The sequence below is a fragment of the Pleurodeles waltl genome, chromosome 4_1 (genome assembly GCF_031143425.1).
Source record: "Pleurodeles waltl isolate 20211129_DDA chromosome 4_1, aPleWal1.hap1.20221129, whole genome shotgun sequence".
In the NCBI taxonomy this organism is placed as follows: domain Eukaryota; kingdom Metazoa; phylum Chordata; class Amphibia; order Caudata; family Salamandridae; genus Pleurodeles; species Pleurodeles waltl.
This window is the reverse complement of record NC_090442.1, coordinates 49,901,783-49,921,944: the sequence shown is the minus strand read 5'-3', so window position 1 is coordinate 49,921,944 and position 20,162 is coordinate 49,901,783. Positions and strand designations below refer to the sequence as shown.

General features: G+C 43.7%; 1 protein-coding gene across 1 annotated transcript in view; it reads right to left on the bottom strand.

Annotated features, from left to right (window-relative positions):
• Nucleotides 1-20,162, bottom strand: part of LOC138286975 (zinc finger protein 91-like) — a 249,486-nt gene that overhangs the window by 60,650 nt on the left and 168,674 nt on the right. Inside the window, exons 4-6 of the mRNA XM_069227342.1 lie at nucleotides 7,222-7,877; nucleotides 5,408-6,811; nucleotides 3,467-3,513 (exon numbers count right to left, since the gene is read on the bottom strand). Of these exons, the coding sequence (XP_069083443.1) occupies nucleotides 3,467-3,513; nucleotides 5,408-6,811; nucleotides 7,222-7,877 (2,107 nt within the window). The remainder of the gene's footprint in view (nucleotides 1-3,466; nucleotides 3,514-5,407; nucleotides 6,812-7,221; nucleotides 7,878-20,162) is intronic.

Genomic DNA, 20,162 nt, shown 5'->3' with positions numbered 1-20,162 from the left:
GGTCCCTATGAAGTTCTAGCACAAGTCACCCCTGTCACATATCGCTTAACTGCACATCATGCTCATGGGAAAGGACAAATCTAGCATATAAACCTCTTAAAAGAGTGGGAAGAAAGTGAGGAGCATATTGAAAAAGCCCATACGGCTCTGTTAGTCACTGAGGCCCATCACCTTGACATCGCCCTCCCTCTACAAGAGGAGTTGAAAGATGAGCAGATGACCCCTCATCTGGGAATGTCAGTGAGTAGGGAGCACAAGGGACAAATTCACAGATTAATACAAAGAAATCAGGATGTCTGCTCTCTGATACCAGGGCATCCAGCCCTCACCCAGCATGACATCCAAACAGAACCCAGAAGACTAGTACGCCTCCAGCCATAACGTATCCCGGAAGCCCGACGGTAGGCGGTAGAAAGGGAAGTCAGTGACATGCTAGAAGGAGACATTATTGAACCCTCCATAAGTTCCTGGTATTCTCCGGTTGTGTTGGTTCCAAAACCCAATGGATCCATACGTTTTTGTATTGATTTCCGTCAATTGAATGCTATTTCCAAAATCAACACCTATCCAATGCCCCGAGTGGATTAACTCATTGAAAGAGTAGGAGCAGCTGAGTACCTTACAACCTTAGATCTAACAAAAGGATGTTGGCAGATACCACTGACATGAGAAAAAATATGCATTTTCCCGCTCCTTCAGGGCAGTTCAAAGTATTGCCTTTTGTTTTATATGGGGCCCCAGCGAGCTTTCAGAGGTTGATGTGATGGACTCCCTATTAAAACCACATCAATCCTATACAGCGACCTACCTCGACGACATAGTGATTCACAGCCACTCTTGGGACCAACATCTGGTGTATTTGGAATCTGTCCTCACAACCCTTAGAAAGCGGGGCATCACAGCCAACCCAGAAGAATGTAGTGTAGCCATGACCTCGATTAAATACTTTGGTTTTCAAATAGAAGCCAGTCACATATGACCCCAAGTGGACAAAGTGCAGGCCATTCAGGGATTACCATACCCCAAAACCAAACAGGACATTAGATCCTTCTTAGGTCTGGTGGTCTATTACAGACACTTTATTCCCTGCTTCTCTGAACTAGCTGCACACTTGTCTGATCTTACAGACAAGCAACCAAATAAGATAACATCCCTCTCCCTACAACAGCATGTTAGTTTTGACCAACTGAAGACGGCCCTGTGTGCAGATCCAGTGCTAACGTGTCCTGACTTTTCCAAACCTTTTAAACTACAAACCGATGCCTTGAAACTGGGTCTGGGGGCAGTATTATCACAACCAGATTCCTTGGGCCACTTGCACCCAGTGGTGTATATCAGTCGCAAACTATTTCCCAGAGAAACACACTACCTGACGATCGAACTATTTTGCCTGGCAATCAAGTGGGACCTCGAATCTCGCCAGTATTACCTCCTTCGGCGTTCTTTTACGCTGGTCACAGATCAGGCCCCCTTGACTTGGTTAGCCAGGCACAAGACCACTAACTCTCAGATTTTACACTGGTTCCAGGCATTGCAACCTTTTTCATTTGAGATATTTTACCCTCCTGGGTTGCACCAGATCACAGTGGATTTCCTGTCCAAGGTTCCCTCTTTCACATGGCCCAGTTGGGAGGTACTGTGACAAACCGGGCAATATGGGCTTTGCGGAGTCAGCATCCCTTGACTCATTGCCCGGGGGCACGGCCTGGTGAGGAGAGAAGAACCTACATCACCATGCCACCGCACCGTTCTCAATGTAAAGCATGTGGGACCAGGAAGTAAGCGCAGAAAGGAGACAAAACAATTGAAGAATGAGGAGCGAGAGCGGAGAAGACGCCAACGAGACGCCTGGAAGCACCGTGCTGGAAAACATGAGGGGAGAACCGAAGGGAGACTAACACCGGCACACAAAAGCAAAACAGAAGGCCTAGTCTTCCCCTAACTCGCACCAAAACCTTTCCTCCAATTATGTAGCTATCCGGAAGAACTATCATGGCTCAAGCCCACCTGGCCATACTATGGAGACCACTGATCAAAATAGCCATGGGTTGGGAGAGAGACAGCATAAGAACTGCCCCTTTAAAAGCAGGATGCAGACACCCCTGCAGGGTCAAGACTGATTTGCATATCGCTGGGTCCAAAATGGAAAGGGATGTCTAGCAAAAAAAACTGATGGATTAAACCCACATCTATAACTGGAGGTGAATGTTTGATTTGTTCCGCATTCTATCCATCATCTGTTGTTTTTGCATTTGTGGCCCTAAGTGGAAGGGTATGCCCAGATGTGGGTCTCGTGCTCACTATGGCACCAGATTAAAGCTAGCCCAGCTCATGAGGGGTGATACCCGGAAACCGGTCCTAGGACGCTTGTGTCTGGTCCATGGAGGACCTGGCAATTTGAGCTGGACTGTTCCCATGGGGAGCAGGGCCAAGACTGATCATCTGTAGTTTTTGCATTTGCTTTTTAAATAAAGCACCCTTCATCTTCTAACATGTGTGCTATGTAACACTGCTTGCTCGATTCAGGCCAGCTGGAGCCTGGAAAAAATGCTACGCCCTATACGCTAAAATCCTAAAATTAATTTCATTGCTGCTTGGATAGTATGTTGCAAACGGGCTAGGTCTAGTCATGCTTCCAGCACATTTTGCACATTGCACTTTAGTGACTATATATTAGTTGTTTGCTGCCTGGTTCCCCACTGCCCTAACTGCATATTGCACACTGCTTTTAAATGGCCAAATCTGCTGTTCCATTTTTGGCACCTGGCGCCATTTAGTGTTTTTTCAATATGTCATTGGTCAAAACCACTCTATGTACGTGTACCCTCTAATTTGCATTGCTTGCTCCTATATTGCGTTAATCTAGGAGCAAGATAATCCAGTAACATGTCTCTTTTTTGTGATGATTGTAGATCTGTTTACCCTACAACAGGCACAAAAAAGTACACTGTTCCTAACTCTAGGGGGACAGTTAAAGTTTCAGGAGCAAGAGCCCTCACACACTCAAATGAGTGTCATGCTTCATCATCGGGAAGCTCCTCGTCAGACCGGCTGGTGCAATATCTGACGGGCTCCCCTTTCGGGGGCTCTTTGCCGGAGATCTTTTTAAATGTCACAGGTGGCTGCCGTTAAGTTCGCAGAGGTCAGACACTCATTAAGGCAGGAGAGTGAAAAAATTTAAGATTGATTAGAAACCCCTAAACAAATCTTAGTTTACTGGTTATACGAAAAAGGGGTAACGATCAAGATTAAAAATATACAAAAGTGGAAAAAGAGGATAATGCTCAACCACTTTGGAAAAGCCTGGAGTACTGGGAAATATCACCTAACCCCAGAGGTATGGTCAACATGTTTCGCTAATGCTTCATCAGGACCTTCATTAAACTAGACTTCTCCTGGCTATGTACAAAAGAAAAAAGGAAGACACTGTCTCACTTATATGTGTAAATAGGTAGCAGTCACTTACATCAGTGTAAACTGTCTCGTCAAGGATCTGAATCAAAAAAGGTCGCCCTAGAAAATAATAAATACAGTAAAGGCTAAAAAGCACGATTAAATGACCGACACACCCAAGGTGAAAATGTGCTTACAGTGATGTTAAACATATAGAAAACATCTGCTTACCATCCCTCTTCGTGTGGGGGGCCCCTTGGGGAGTAACACGAACCGGCCTATTGCTTCTAATGGAAGTTACAAATCATTAGAAAAAGATATATAGTATGTGCCTTATGTAGGGGTTGAGGTATGTAGAAAGCTACCCCCTACGACAACAGATATACATGCAGGTAGTCATCATAATAGTACAACACTGTTTGTAATTAATAGAACCAACGTTACACTTGTAGTTTAAAATAGTCTGTCCCACATCAAAAGATAAATAAAGGGCAAAAAAGTGTATTTATTCAATATGGGTTACTCATTGTCTCTGTGTAGTGTCTAATCAGAAGGCTAAATCCATAGTATGTGATCCTGGTTCATCGCGTCCAATCGATCGGTATTAGGTAAAGTCAAATCTTAGTGAAAGCGTGTCTCTCGCAGTCAGGACGGGGAAGGAGCCTCCGACCTGCATAGGTATACGATGAAAGGTTTTTATCACTTACTTGTAGCACGGCGTCCTCGTATGGAGTCACCTACCCATCGCGTACTCTCCCCGGAATACGAATGTCGGGGAGGACGCGAGGTATTTAAAAGGCGTCGCGGGAGCTAATTGCTACCGCGTACGCGTCAGGGTTTCATCATAGAAAGTGAAAATGGACTTGGAGGAAGAAAGCAAAGGAGTTTTTGTAGAAGACCGAAACCCCCGATATTTTCGTGGCGGCCATTTTGCAAAGGGTTGGTCTGTGAGTCAATGGTCGGAGTGGCAGGTAAAAACTGGTCTCATTGCTCCAGCAATTTGCGAAGCGGCCATCTTAAAGGAGGTGAATGTGCAAATCGATAATGGAGAAGACAAGTCAGGAATAGACTAATTATAAGATACAATTCCTAAGACTTAGTCAATTTAAGAGATAAGAATATTGTCAGATAATAGAAAATCGATAGACCGACCCGGAAACAAACCAACTTTCGTAATATTACATAGGTTTTTACAGCCAAGAGATATTGGCAGTCGAGAAAAGTCATCACTACTATGTCTATTAGCCTAGAAAGATCAAGGATAGGACTTTGATTAAGGAACCTCAAAAAAGCAAAAAACAGACTCATGGTAAGTGAAATATTATACAAGCAAGGTATGGTAATAATCTCTTGGGAGGAGATTATCGAGATAGAGACACCCAAGGGATGTCATCGTTCAAACCACTAGTATCCGTGTGTAATTTAAACACCCATCGTTGTTCAAGTCTGAATAATGATTGCGAAGAGTCATTGGTAAAGTCTGGGGATTCCAAAATGACCCAACGTAGGTCATCTGGTCTGTGTGGTGTCTCCAAAAAATGGGCACATAGTTTTGTAGTTATACGCCCACATCTTATGTTGCTCCTGTGTTCATTAATTCGTATCTTAACGGCTCTAGATGTCATTCCGATGTAGCGGAGACCGCATGGACATGTGATCATGTAGACACAATTCTTGGTATTACAATTAGTATGTTTTATCAGGTTCCATCGGCCAATGGGAACCAAATCCAGTGTCTTAGTATGGTATGTCAGGGAGCAAACATTACATTGTCCACAAGGATAGTGTCCTGACACTGGGGGGAGATTCCATAATGTTGATTGAGTCTTGGTGATGTTTTTAGGACGGGTGTGTACTATCAAGTCCTTGATGTTCTGGGACCGTTTGAATGCAAAAAGAGGTCTAGGGATTGTACAGCCACTGCTGCCGAGTATTGACCATCTTTTCAGGATCAGACTCTTGATCTTATTGGATAGAGGGGTGAAAGTAGTAACGCATGTCAACAAATTGTTACTATCCCTAGTATTGGATGCGAGTAATGCTTCACGGTTATTATTCCTCGCTCTTTTCCGGGCTCGATTAACAACGTCCGGAGGATAGTTGCGTGCTGTCAATTTGGTTTGGAGATCATCAGCCTGTGTCTTGTATACGTTGGTTGAGCTACAATTTCGTCTTAATCTCAAGAATTGGCCAAAGGGTAGGTTATTGCGTAGCGATTTAGGATGGTGACTGTCATATGTCAAGAGACTATTACGGTCCGTCGGTTTATGGTATGTGCTAGTAGATAGTTTGCCATTCTGGATAGTGATCAGTAAATCCAAAAAACTGATCTCATTAGTTGACATTGTAGATGAAAATTTCAAGAAGGGATTGAGGGTATTCACCCAGTCTGTGAAGGTTGAGGCAGTCTCAAGAGAACCATGCCAAACTACCAGAATATCGTCGATATAACGACGCCATAATTTGATGTTGGCAAAAAATGGATTGGTAGATGGCAGGATGAATTGTTTCTCGAAGTTATACATGTACAGGCATGCTAAACTAGGAGCAAAAGTGCTCCCCATGCAGGTCCCTCTTATCTGATGGTAAAAATCGTTTTCAAACTGGAAGAAGTTCTCAGTCATTGCCAAGTTAGCACATTGCATAATAAAGGAGACAGGTGACGTGAGGTTCTCACTATTTTCTAGGAGTGTAGTTTCCACTACCTGTAGAGTAGCATCCTGTGGTATGTTTGTATATAATGCCTCAACGTCCAACGTAATCAGACCGTGGACATAAACTGTCTCATTGATCAAATCGATCAAATTCAATACGTCCTTAGTATCCTGTAGATAGGTAGAGGATTTTTTGACCAATGGTTGCAAAAAATGATCGCAAAAAACCGACAGGGGTTCTAATAGAGACCCTATGCCTGACACAATCGGTCGCCCTGGCGGTGGTGAGGTATCTTTGTGAATCTTAGGGAGGCAATAAAAGTATGGGACTTTGGGGTGAAGTGTGTCCAAAAAGGCCGCCTCCTTTGGAGAAATCCAAGCATTATTGGTTGCTTCGAGAATCATTGACTTAATCTGGGATTGTAATCTCGGGGTAGGGTCTCGAGTGATCTTGGCGTAGTAGGTATCATCACTTAACAGTCGTAGACACTCATGTCGGTAGTCTACGGTATTCATTATTACAATAGCCCCTCCCTTGTCAGCCTGTTTAATGACAATGGATGTATCTTCATCCAGAGTCCTTAAAGCTTTCCTTTCTATTGTAGGGATATTAATGAAAGGGCGTTTCGGGTGTATCGTGGCTAGATCGGTTAAGACTGCTTTTTCAAAGGCTAATACCTCACAAGGAATAGTTGTAGGTGGTGGAGTGAAAATCGATTTAGGCCTAAGTCCTGAATCCCTCTGAGTACTGTCAGATGGTTTATCTGAAAAGTAAATTTGTAATCTAATCTTACGAAAAAATTGTGAGAGTTCACAGTTAAGCCTGAAAAAGTCTTCAGTCGGTGTGGGGACAAAGCCCAGACCTCGATTGAGTACCCTGGTTTCGATCTCAGAGAGTTGTCTAGTAGAAAGATTCACTACTAGGTTCTCGGGGGTTGGTTCTTGCCCTGGCTTCTGGTGATCATCTGGGGTTCTTCCATGGCCCATTGAACACGTCTGCCTCTGCCTCTTCTTCTGCCTCTCCCTCTGCCCCGGCCTCTGCCTAAAAAAGGCACGTATGGCATGAAGGGGCGTGGTTGATAGAAGGGATAAGGTGGCTGCCAGGGTACATGTTGATTGACAGGGAAAGGGGAGTAATTATAAAATGGTGGAGTGGATGAATTCTCATCCGTACTCCATCCATCCGAGGATGAACTGTTACTAATTTTCCGAGATTTTTTATAGGAGGATTGAGAATCGTCTGATGAACGAGACTGCCCATCTATCTCGAAATCCTCTAGGGTGTAGGGATAGACTTTTTCTCGGCTGAATCTGGTAATGTCTTTTTGGAGTTTGGTAATCTTTTGATTAGTCAAAAAGACTTTAGTCTCGTTTAATTCTGTGTTGATCTCAGCTAGCCGAGTCTTGAATGCAGCCAGAGTCACGGTGGTTCTCAATGTACCTTCTAAGGAGTTAATCTGGATAGTAATGGTGTCTGCCAACCGTCTGGAAGTATTGATAATGAGTACTAGCCAGTCTCTGGTGCATTTCCAAGCTATCTGTGCCCAGTCTTTCCTAAATGCAAGATCTTGTAGGAAGATCCTGGGTATATTGGACACTAAAAGGCCATTGGGAGCGATGTTAGCCCTCAGGTATTCGGTCATTATAGTCCCGTGCATGACGGTTTTGATGAGGTCACGTTTCAAGGTGGACAGTTTGTCCCAATCTTCCTTTAGGCTACCCATTGGAGCTGCCCCATCATTGTTTAAAATTGACGGTGTTTGCAAGATTGCTGCAACCATTTCATCGTCAAAACTCAAACCCTGGAAAGTATCCATGGTGTCGAAGACACTGGGTGAGTAATAAATAGAAGATTAATCCCACAGCGGAGACTGTGCAAAAGTATCAACAAAAAGAGGGATCGGGAGAATTAAAGGTCCAGTGTACGTACTCCCAATGCGGATAATTGACACAAAAAAGTACACTGTTCCTAACTCTAGGGGGACAGTTAAAGTTTCAGGAGCAAGAGCCCTCACACACTCAAATGAGTGTCATGCTTCATCATCGGGAAGCTCCTCGTCAGACCGGCTGGTGCAATATCTGACGGGCTCCCCTTTCGGGGGCTCTTTGCCGGAGATCTTTTTAAATGTCACAGGTGGCTGCCGTTAAGTTCGCAGAGGTCAGACACTCATTAAGGCAGGAGAGTGAAAAAATTTAAGATTGATTAGAAACCCCTAAACAAATCTTAGTTTACTGGTTATACGAAAAAGGGGTAACGATCAAGATTAAAAATATACAAAAGTGGAAAAAGAGGATAATGCTCAACCACTTTGGAAAAGCCTGGAGTACTGGGAAATATCACCTAACCCCAGAGGTATGGTCAACATGTTTCGCTAATGCTTCATCAGGACCTTCATTAAACTAGACTTCTCCTGGCTATGTACAAAAGAAAAAAGGAAGACACTGTCTCACTTATATGTGTAAATAGGTAGCAGTCACTTACATCAGTGTAAACTGTCTCGTCAAGGATCTGAATCAAAAAAGGTCGCCCTAGAAAATAATAAATACAGTAAAGGCTAAAAAGCACGATTAAATGACCGACACACCCAAGGTGAAAATGTGCTTACAGTGATGTTAAACATATAGAAAACATCTGCTTACCATCCCTCTTCGTGTGGGGGGCCCCTTGGGGAGTAACACGAACCGGCCTATTGCTTCTAATGGAAGTTACAAATCATTAGAAAAAGATATATAGTATGTGCCTTATGTAGGGGTTGAGGTATGTAGAAAGCTACCCCCTACGACAACAGATATACATGCAGGTAGTCATCATAATAGTACAACACTGTTTGTAATTAATAGAACCAACGTTACACTTGTAGTTTAAAATAGTCTGTCCCACATCAAAAGATAAATAAAGGGCAAAAAAGTGTATTTATTCAATATGGGTTACTCATTGTCTCTGTGTAGTGTCTAATCAGAAGGCTAAATCCATAGTATGTGATCCTGGTTCATCGCGTCCAATCGATCGGTATTAGGTAAAGTCAAATCTTAGTGAAAGCGTGTCTCTCGCAGTCAGGACGGGGAAGGAGCCTCCGACCTGCATAGGTATACGATGAAAGGTTTTTATCACTTACTTGTAGCACGGCGTCCTCGTATGGAGTCACCTACCCATCGCGTACTCTCCCCGGAATACGAATGTCGGGGAGGACGCGAGGTATTTAAAAGGCGTCGCGGGAGCTAATTGCTACCGCGTACGCGTCAGGGTTTCATCATAGAAAGTGAAAATGGACTTGGAGGAAGAAAGCAAAGGAGTTTTTGTAGAAGACCGAAACCCCCGATATTTTCGTGGCGGCCATTTTGCAAAGGGTTGGTCTGTGAGTCAATGGTCGGAGTGGCAGGTAAAAACTGGTCTCATTGCTCCAGCAATTTGCGAAGCGGCCATCTTAAAGGAGGTGAATGTGCAAATCGATAATGGAGAAGACAAGTCAGGAATAGACTAATTATAAGATACAATTCCTAAGACTTAGTCAATTTAAGAGATAAGAATATTGTCAGATAATAGAAAATCGATAGACCGACCCGGAAACAAACCAACTTTCGTAATATTACATAGGTTTTTACAGCCAAGAGATATTGGCAGTCGAGAAAAGTCATCACTACTATGTCTATTAGCCTAGAAAGATCAAGGATAGGACTTTGATTAAGGAACCTCAAAAAAGCAAAAAACAGACTCATGGTAAGTGAAATATTATACAAGCAAGGTATGGTAATAATCTCTTGGGAGGAGATTATCGAGATAGAGACACCCAAGGGATGTCATCGTTCAAACCACTAGTATCCGTGTGTAATTTAAACACCCATCGTTGTTCAAGTCTGAATAATGATTGCGAAGAGTCATTGGTAAAGTCTGGGGATTCCAAAATGACCCAACGTAGGTCATCTGGTCTGTGTGGTGTCTCCAAAAAATGGGCACATAGTTTTGCCACTCCGACCATTGACTCACAGACCAACCCTTTGCAAAATGGCCGCCACGAAAATATCGGGGGTTTCGGTCTTCTACAAAAACTCCTTTGCTTTCTTCCTCCAAGTCCATTTTCACTTTCTATGATGAAACCCTGACGCGTACGCGGTAGCAATTAGCTCCCGCGACGCCTTTTAAATACCTCGCGTCCTCCCCGACATTCGTATTCCGGGGAGAGTACGCGATGGGTAGGTGACTCCATACGAGGACGCCGTGCTACAAGTAAGTGATAAAAACCTTTCATCGTATACCTATGCAGGTCGGAGGCTCCTTCCCCGTCCTGACTGCGAGAGACACGCTTTCACTAAGATTTGACTTTACCTAATACCGATCGATTGGACGCGATGAACCAGGATCACATACTATGGATTTAGCCTTCTGATTAGACACTACACAGAGACAATGAGTAACCCATATTGAATAAATACACTTTTTTGCCCTTTATTTATCTTTTGATGTGGGACAGACTATTTTAAACTACAAGTGTAACGTTGGTTCTATTAATTACAAACAGTGTTGTACTATTATGATGACTACCTGCATGTATATCTGTTGTCGTAGGGGGTAGCTTTCTACATACCTCAACCCCTACATAAGGCACATACTATATATCTTTTTCTAATGATTTGTAACTTCCATTAGAAGCAATAGGCCGGTTCGTGTTACTCCCCAAGGGGCCCCCCACACGAAGAGGGATGGTAAGCAGATGTTTTCTATATGTTTAACATCACTGTAAGCACATTTTCACCTTGGGTGTGTCGGTCATTTAATCGTGCTTTTTAGCCTTTACTGTATTTATTATTTTCTAGGGCGACCTTTTTTGATTCAGATCCTTGACGAGACAGTTTACACTGATGTAAGTGACTGCTACCTATTTACACATATAAGTGAGACAGTGTCTTCCTTTTTTCTTTTGTACATAGCCAGGAGAAGTCTAGTTTAATGAAGGTCCTGATGAAGCATTAGCGAAACATGTTGACCATACCTCTGGGGTTAGGTGATATTTCCCAGTACTCCAGGCTTTTCCAAAGTGGTTGAGCATTATCCTCTTTTTCCACTTTTGTATATTTTTAATCTTGATCGTTACCCCTTTTTCGTATAACCAGTAAACTAAGATTTGTTTAGGGGTTTCTAATCAATCTTAAATTTTTTCACTCTCCTGCCTTAATGAGTGTCTGACCTCTGCGAACTTAACGGCAGCCACCTGTGACATTTAAAAAGATCTCCGGCAAAGAGCCCCCGAAAGGGGAGCCCGTCAGATATTGCACCAGCCGGTCTGACGAGGAGCTTCCCGATGATGAAGCATGACACTCATTTGAGTGTGTGAGGGCTCTTGCTCCTGAAACTTTAACTGTCCCCCTAGAGTTAGGAACAGTGTACTTTTTTGTGTCAATTATCCGCATTGGGAGTACGTACACTGGACCTTTAATTCTCCTGATCCCTCTTTTTGTTGATACTTTTGCACAGTCTCCGCTGTGGGATTAATCTTCTATTTATTACTCACCCAGTGTCTTCGACACCATGGATACTTTCCAGGGTTTGAGTTTTGACGATGAAATGGTTGCAGCAATCTTGCAAACACCGTCAATTTTAAACAATGATGGGGCAGCTCCAATGGGTAGCCTAAAGGAAGATTGGGACAAACTGTCCACCTTGAAACGTGACCTCATCAAAACCGTCATGCACGGGACTATAATGACCGAATACCTGAGGGCTAACATCGCTCCCAATGGCCTTTTAGTGTCCAATATACCCAGGATCTTCCTACAAGATCTTGCATTTAGGAAAGACTGGGCACAGATAGCTTGGAAATGCACCAGAGACTGGCTAGTACTCATTATCAATACTTCCAGACGGTTGGCAGACACCATTACTATCCAGATTAACTCCTTAGAAGGTACATTGAGAACCACCGTGACTCTGGCTGCATTCAAGACTCGGCTAGCTGAGATCAACACAGAATTAAACGAGACTAAAGTCTTTTTGACTAATCAAAAGATTACCAAACTCCAAAAAGACATTACCAGATTCAGCCGAGAAAAAGTCTATCCCTACACCCTAGAGGATTTCGAGATAGATGGGCAGTCTCGTTCATCAGACGATTCTCAATCCTCCTATAAAAAATCTCGGAAAATTAGTAACAGTTCATCCTCGGATGGATGGAGTACGGATGAGAATTCATCCACTCCACCATTTTATAATTACTCCCCTTTCCCTGTCAATCAACATGTACCCTGGCAGCCACCTTATCCCTTCTATCAACCACGCCCCTTCATGCCATACGTGCCTTTTTTAGGCAGAGGCCGGGGCAGAGGGAGAGGCAGAAGAAGAGGCAGAGGCAGACGTGTTCAATGGGCCATGGAAGAACCCCAGATGATCACCAGAAGCCAGGGCAAGAACCAACCCCCGAGAACCTAGTAGTGAATCTTTCTACTAGACAACTCTCTGAGATCGAAACCAGGGTACTCAATCGAGGTCTGGGCTTTGTCCCCACACCGACTGAAGACTTTTTCAGGCTTAACTGTGAACTCTCACAATTTTTTCGTAAGATTAGATTACAAATTTACTTTTCAGATAAACCATCTGACAGTACTCAGAGGGATTCAGGACTTAGGCCTAAATCGATTTTCACTCCACCACCTACAACTATTCCTTGTGAGGTATTAGCCTTTGAAAAAGCAGTCTTAACCGATCTAGCCACGATACACCCGAAACGCCCTTTCATTAATATCCCTACAATAGAAAGGAAAGCTTTAAGGACTCTGGATGAAGATACATCCATTGTCATTAAACAGGCTGACAAGGGAGGGGCTATTGTAATAATGAATACCGTAGACTACCGACATGAGTGTCTACGACTGTTAAGTGATGATACCTACTACGCCAAGATCACTCGAGACCCTACCCCGAGATTACAATCCCAGATTAAGTCAATGATTCTCGAAGCAACCAATAATGCTTGGATTTCTCCAAAGGAGGCGGCCTTTTTGGACACACTTCACCCCAAAGTCCCATACTTTTATTGCCTCCCTAAGATTCACAAAGATACCTCACCACCGCCAGGGCGACCGATTGTGTCAGGCATAGGGTCTCTATTAGAACCCCTGTCGGTTTTTTGCGATCATTTTTTGCAACCATTGGTCAAAAAATCCTCTACCTATCTACAGGATACTAAGGACGTATTGAATTTGATCGATTTGATCAATGAGACAGTTTATGTCCACGGTCTGATTACGTTGGACGTTGAGGCATTATATACAAACATACCACAGGATGCTACTCTACAGGTAGTGGAAACTACACTCCTAGAAAATAGTGAGAACCTCACGTCACCTGTCTCCTTTATTATGCAATGTGCTAACTTGGCAATGACTGAGAACTTCTTCCAGTTTGAAAACGATTTTTACCATCAGATAAGAGGGACCTGCATGGGGAGCACTTTTGCTCCTAGTTTAGCATGCCTGTACATGTATAACTTCGAGAAACAATTCATCCTGCCATCTACCAATCCATTTTTTGCCAACATCAAATTATGGCGTCGTTATATCGACGATATTCTGGTAGTTTGGCATGGTTCTCTTGAGACTGCCTCAACCTTCACAGACTGGGTGAATACCCTCAATCCCTTCTTGAAATTTTCATCTACAATGTCAACTAATGAGATCAGTTTTTTGGATTTACTGATCACTATCCAGAATGGCAAACTATCTACTAGCACATACCATAAACCGACGGACCGTAATAGTCTCTTGACATATGACAGTCACCATCCTAAATCGCTACGCAATAACCTACCCTTTGGCCAATTCTTGAGATTAAGACGAAATTGTAGCTCAACCAACGTATACAAGACACAGGCTGATGATCTCCAAACCAAATTGACAGCACGCAACTATCCTCCGGACGTTGTTAATCGAGCCCGGAAAAGAGCGAGGAATAATAACCGTGAAGCATTACTCGCATCCAATACTAGGGATAGTAACAATTTGTTGACATGCGTTACTACTTTCACCCCTCTATCCAATAAGATCAAGAGTCTGATCCTGAAAAGATGGTCAATACTCGGCAGCAGTGGCTGTACAATCCCTAGACCTCTTTTTGCATTCAAACGGTCCCAGAACATCAAGGACTTGATAGTACACACCCGTCCTAAAAACATCACCAAGACTCAATCAACATTATGGAATCTCCCCCCAGTGTCAGGACACTATCCTTGTGGACAATGTAATGTTTGCTCCCTGACATACCATACTAAGACACTGGATTTGGTTCCCATTGGCCGATGGAACCTGATAAAACATACTAATTGTAATACCAAGAATTGTGTCTACATGATCACATGTCCATGCGGTCTCCGCTACATCGGAATGACATCTAGAGCCGTTAAGATACGAATTAATGAACACAGGAGCAACATAAGATGTGGGCGTATAACTACAAAACTATGTGCCCATTTTTTGGAGACACCACACAGACCAGATGACCTACGTTGGGTCATTTTGGAATCCCCAGACTTTACCAATGACTCTTCGCAATCATTATTCAGACTTGAACAACGATGGGTGTTTAAATTACACACGGATACTAGTGGTTTGAACGATGACATCCCTTGGGTGTCTCTATCTCGATAATCTCCTCCCAAGAGATTATTACCATACCTTGCTTGTATAATATTTCACTTACCATGAGTCTGTTTTTTGCTTTTTTGAGGTTCCTTAATCAAAGTCCTATCCTTGATCTTTCTAGGCTAATAGACATAGTAGTGATGACTTTTCTCGACTGCCAATATCTCTTGGCTGTAAAAACCTATGTAATATTACGAAAGTTGGTTTGTTTCCGGGTCGGTCTATCGATTTTCTATTATCTGACAATATTCTTATCTCTTAAATTGACTAAGTCTTAGGAATTGTATCTTATAATTAGTCTATTCCTGACTTGTCTTCTCCATTATCGATTTGCACATTCACCTCCTTTAAGATGGCCGCTTCGCAAATTGCTGGAGCAATGAGACCAGTTTTTACCTGCCACTCCGACCATTGACTCACAGACCAACCCTTTGCAAAATGGCCGCCACGAAAATATCGGGGGTTTCGGTCTTCTACAAAAACTCCTTTGCTTTCTTCCTCCAAGTCCATTTTCACTTTCTATGATGAAACCCTGACGCGTACGCGGTAGCAATTAGCTCCCGCGACGCCTTTTAAATACCTCGCGTCCTCCCCGACATTCGTATTCCGGGGAGAGTACGCGATGGGTAGGTGACTCCATACGAGGACGCCGTGCTACAAGTAAGTGATAAAAACCTTTCATCGTATACCTATGCAGGTCGGAGGCTCCTTCCCCGTCCTGACTGCGAGAGACACGCTTTCACTAAGATTTGACTTTACCTAATACCGATCGATTGGACGCGATGAACCAGGATCACATACTATGGATTTAGCCTTCTGATTAGACACTACACAGAGACAATGAGTAACCCATATTGAATAAATACACTTTTTTGCCCTTTATTTATCTTTTGATGTGGGACAGACTATTTTAAACTACAAGTGTAACGTTGGTTCTATTAATTACAAACAGTGTTGTACTATTATGATGACTACCTGCATGTATATCTGTTGTCGTAGGGGGTAGCTTTCTACATACCTCAACCCCTACATAAGGCACATACTATATATCTTTTTCTAATGATTTGTAACTTCCATTAGAAGCAATAGGCCGGTTCGTGTTACTCCCCAAGGGGCCCCCCACACGAAGAGGGATGGTAAGCAGATGTTTTCTATATGTTTAACATCACTGTAAGCACATTTTCACCTTGGGTGTGTCGGTCATTTAATCGTGCTTTTTAGCCTTTACTGTATTTATTATTTTCTAGGGCGACCTTTTTTGATTCAGATCCTTGACGAGACAGTTTACACTGATGTAAGTGACTGCTACCTATTTACACATATAAGTGAGACAGTGTCTTCCTTTTTTCTTTTGTACATAGCCAGGAGAAGTCTAGTTTAATGAAGGTCCTGATGAAGCATTAGCGAAACATGTTGACCATACCTCTGGGGTTAGGTGATATTTCCCAGTACTCCAGGCTTTTCCAAAGTGGTTGAGCATTATCCTCTTTTTCCACTTTTGTATATTTTTAATCTTGATCGTTACCCCTTTTTCGTATAACCAGTAAACTAAGATTTGTTTAGGGGTTTCTAATCAATCTTAAATTTTTTCACTCTCCTGCCTTAATGAGTGTCTGACCTCTGCGAACTTAACGGCAGCCACCTGTGACATTTAAAAAGATCTCCGGCAAAGAGCCCCCGAAAGGGGAGCCCGTCAGATATTGCACCAGCCGGTCTGACGAGGAGCTTCCCGATGATGAAGCATGACACTCATTTGAGTGTGTGAGGGCTCTTGCTCCTGAAACTTTAACTGTCCCCCTAGAGTTAGGAACAGTGTACTTTTTTGTGTCAATTATCCGCATTGGGAGTACGTACACTGGACCTTTAATTCTCCCGATCCCTCTTTTTGTTGATACCCTACAACAGGACCAGGCATTGCATCTTTTGCACATTATTTTTCCAGTTGAGTCAAAAGTCCGTCCTGTTTTATGTGGCATTGATTTAAAAAAAAAAAAAAGGAAAAAGGAGCGCTGTTTTGCACTTTGTATTTTTTCTTGTTTTATCCTTTAAATAATGGCTCAGTTGAATTTTTCTGGCCACTTTCTGGTGCTGCTGTGCCACGGACGTAACCATTACATCCTGGTACCGGCTTCTGTTGCCACCTACGAATCCCCATTGACATCAGAGGTCGCCCACATCGTGTTGAAAGCACGGCTTCCAGCGCAACCTGAGGAGAAACTGCTTTGTTTCTTCTCGGATGGGAGAAGGGGGAGGTCAGAGAGGCATGAAAGGAAAGGAAAGACTTTTCCTTTCCATGTCTCTCTGAGCATTCCTGCAGCATGATCGCATAGCCCACTAGACACCAGGGATTTTGTTTACCTTATGTAAACAAATATGGGGAGCGGAGCCTTGGGCAAGGGTCGCTCCCCAGGGGTTGCATATCATATTGGGCCATTTCTACCCTCCTTGGGGGCAGATCAGACTACTTTTATAAGGCACATCTGCCCCCCACAGGGGGCAGAAACCACTAGACACCTTGGTTCTTTTTTTTAAATTATTTTACATAAGGGGAGCGGCCCCTTGGGCAAGGGCCGTTCCCCATGGAGGCACATTATTTTCGGCCTATTTCTATTAGTCCCATCTGCCCCCAAGGGGGGCAGAAACCACTTAGGTAGCAGGGATTGTTCTGTGTGTGTGTTTTGTTGGGGGGGGGGGTGGCCCCTAGGGCAAGGGTCACTCCCCATGGGGGCACATTACTGTTGGCCATTTCTGCCCCCCTTGGGGGCCGATCGGCCTATTTTGAATAGGCCCTTCTACCCCCTAGGGAGGCAGACACCAGTGAGGCACCAGAGATCGGAGTGTGTGTGTGTTTTGTTTGGGGGGGGCACATTACTGTTGATCATTTCTGCCCCCCTTGGGCCAGATCAGCCTATTTTTATTAGGCCTATCTGTCCCCAAGGGGGGCAGAAACCACTTAGGCACCAGGGGGGGGGGGGGGGGTGTGTGTGTGTGTGTGTGTGTGTGTGTGTGATTAGCCTATTTTTGTAGGTCCATCTGCCCCTAGGGGGGCAGAAAACCCACTAGACACTAGGGAAGATTTAAAAAATAAATAAATAAATAAATGGGGACAAGGTTTTTCTGCCCACTAGAGGGCAGATGGGGTAATTACCCCTGATCCACTCCCCCGGGGGGGGTTTAAAGCCTACTTGATGCCAGGGAATTAAGAAACAAAATAGAGGGGTCGGGCTGCCACCCAGTACGGGCATGGTTATGCCCCCCACCCCAACTGAAAGGGGTAACAGTCTTTCAGCACCCCCTGAAAACTAAAGGATCTTATCCCAACAGTAAGCAAGACGACATTTGATTATTTTGCGTTTTGATTTTACATGTGGGCCAAGAGAGCTTGGCTAACTCCCAATATCGTCCCACTTGGAATGGTGAGCGGCTGCACTTTTTGGACTTTGGGATGCTGCCACCTAGAAAAATCTACCAGACCTAGACACATCTGAAAACTAAACATCTGGGTGAGTCCAGGGTGGTGTGCTTACCATGCACCCCACATCATTTTCCTATCCACAATGCCGTGCAAACCTCCAACTTTGCTTGAAATCAAGCATTTTCCCTACATTTTTGTGATGGAACCTTTCGGAATCCAGAAAATTCCTACCACCCAGCACTGTCGTATATATACCAATAAAAATTCTGCCCCACTTGTCAGCTTAAAAACGTTTTTTTCCAAACTGTCTTTTTAGACCCGCTTTGGTTCCCTCTCAATTCTGACATGTTTTTTGCCCTTCCCTGTCACAGGCACGTGGTTGACCTACACAAGTGGGGTATCATATTTATCAGGAGACAGAGGGGAATGTTGGGTGGTAGGAAATTTGCACCGGTGTGGTGATCCCACACAGAAATGTGAGGAGAATCTGTTTTTGTAGCTAAATTTGAGGTTTGCTGAGGATTCTGGGTAAGAAAACACTGGGGTATCCACGCAAGTCACACCTCCCTGGACTCCCCTTCCGGTGTCTAGTTTTCAGAAATGTCTGGGTTTGGTAGGTTTCCCTAGATGGCTGCTGAGCCCAAGACCAAAACTGCAGGTGCCCCCTTGCAAAAACAAGTAGTTTTGAATTAGATAATTTTGATGTGTACATGTTGTGTTTTTGACCCTTCCCTGTCGCAGGCACTAGGCCTACCCACACAAGTGAAGTACCATTTTTACCGGGAGATGTGGGGGTATGCTGGGTGGAAGGAAGTTTGTGTCTCCCCTAGGATTACAGAACTTTGCAGCACCCTAATGTGAGGAAAAAGTGTTTTTTAGCCACATTTTGAGGACTGAAAAGGGTTCTGGGTAACAGAACCCAGTGAGAGCCCCAGAAGTCACCTCATCCTGGATTCTCCTAGGTGTCTAGTTTTCAAAAATGCTCAGGTTTGCTACGTTTGGGTAGGTGCCGGCTGAGCTAGAGGCCAAAATCCACAGCTAGGCACTTTGCAAAAAAGAGGTCAGTTTTCATTAGGAAAATGTGATGTGTTCACGTTGTGTTTTGGGGCATTTCCTGTTGCGGGCACTATGCCTACCAACACACGTGAGGTGCCATTTTTATGGTGAGACTTAGGAGAATGCTGGGTGGAAGGAAGTTTGTGGCTACTCTCAGATTCCAGAACTTTCCATCACCCAAGTGTGAGGAAAAAGTGTTTTTATGGCCAAATGTTGAGGTTTGCAAAGGATTCTGGGTAACAGAACCTGGTGAGAGCGTCACAAGTTACCCCATACTGGGTTGCACTAGGTGTCTAGTTTTAAAAAATGCACAGGTTTGGTAGGTTTTCCTAGGTGTCAGCTGAGCTAGAGGCCAAAATCGACAGCTAGGCACTTTCCAAAAAACACGTCAGTTTTCAATGTAAAAATGTGATGTGTCCATGTTGCGTTTTGGGGCGTTTCCTGTCGCGGGAATTAGGCCTACCCACACAAGTAAGGTACCATTTTTATTATCGGGAGACTTGAGGGAACACAGAATAGAAAAACAAGTGTTATTGCCCAGTGTCTTTCTCTACATTTTATCCTTCCAAAAGTAAGACAGTGTGTAAGAAAGAAGTCTCTTTGAGAAATGTCCTGTAATTCACATGCTAGTATGGGGACCCCCGAATTCAGAGAGTTGTGCAAATAACCACTGCTTCTCAACACCTTATCTTGTGCCCATTTTGGAAATACAAAGGTTTCCTTGATACCTATTTTTCACTCTTTATATTTCAACAAATGAATTGCTGTATACAATGAAAACCCATTGCAAGGTGCAGCTCATTTATTCGCTCTGGGTACCTAGGGTTCTTGACAAACCTACAAGCCCTATATATCCCCACAACCAGAAGAGTCCAGCAGACGTAACTGTATTTTGCTTTTAAAAATCTGCCATAGCTGGAAAAAGTTACAGAAGAAAATGTGGACGGAAATGGCTGTTTTTTTCAACTCAACTTCAATATTTTTTTTATTTCAGCTGTTACTTTCTGGAGGAAAAC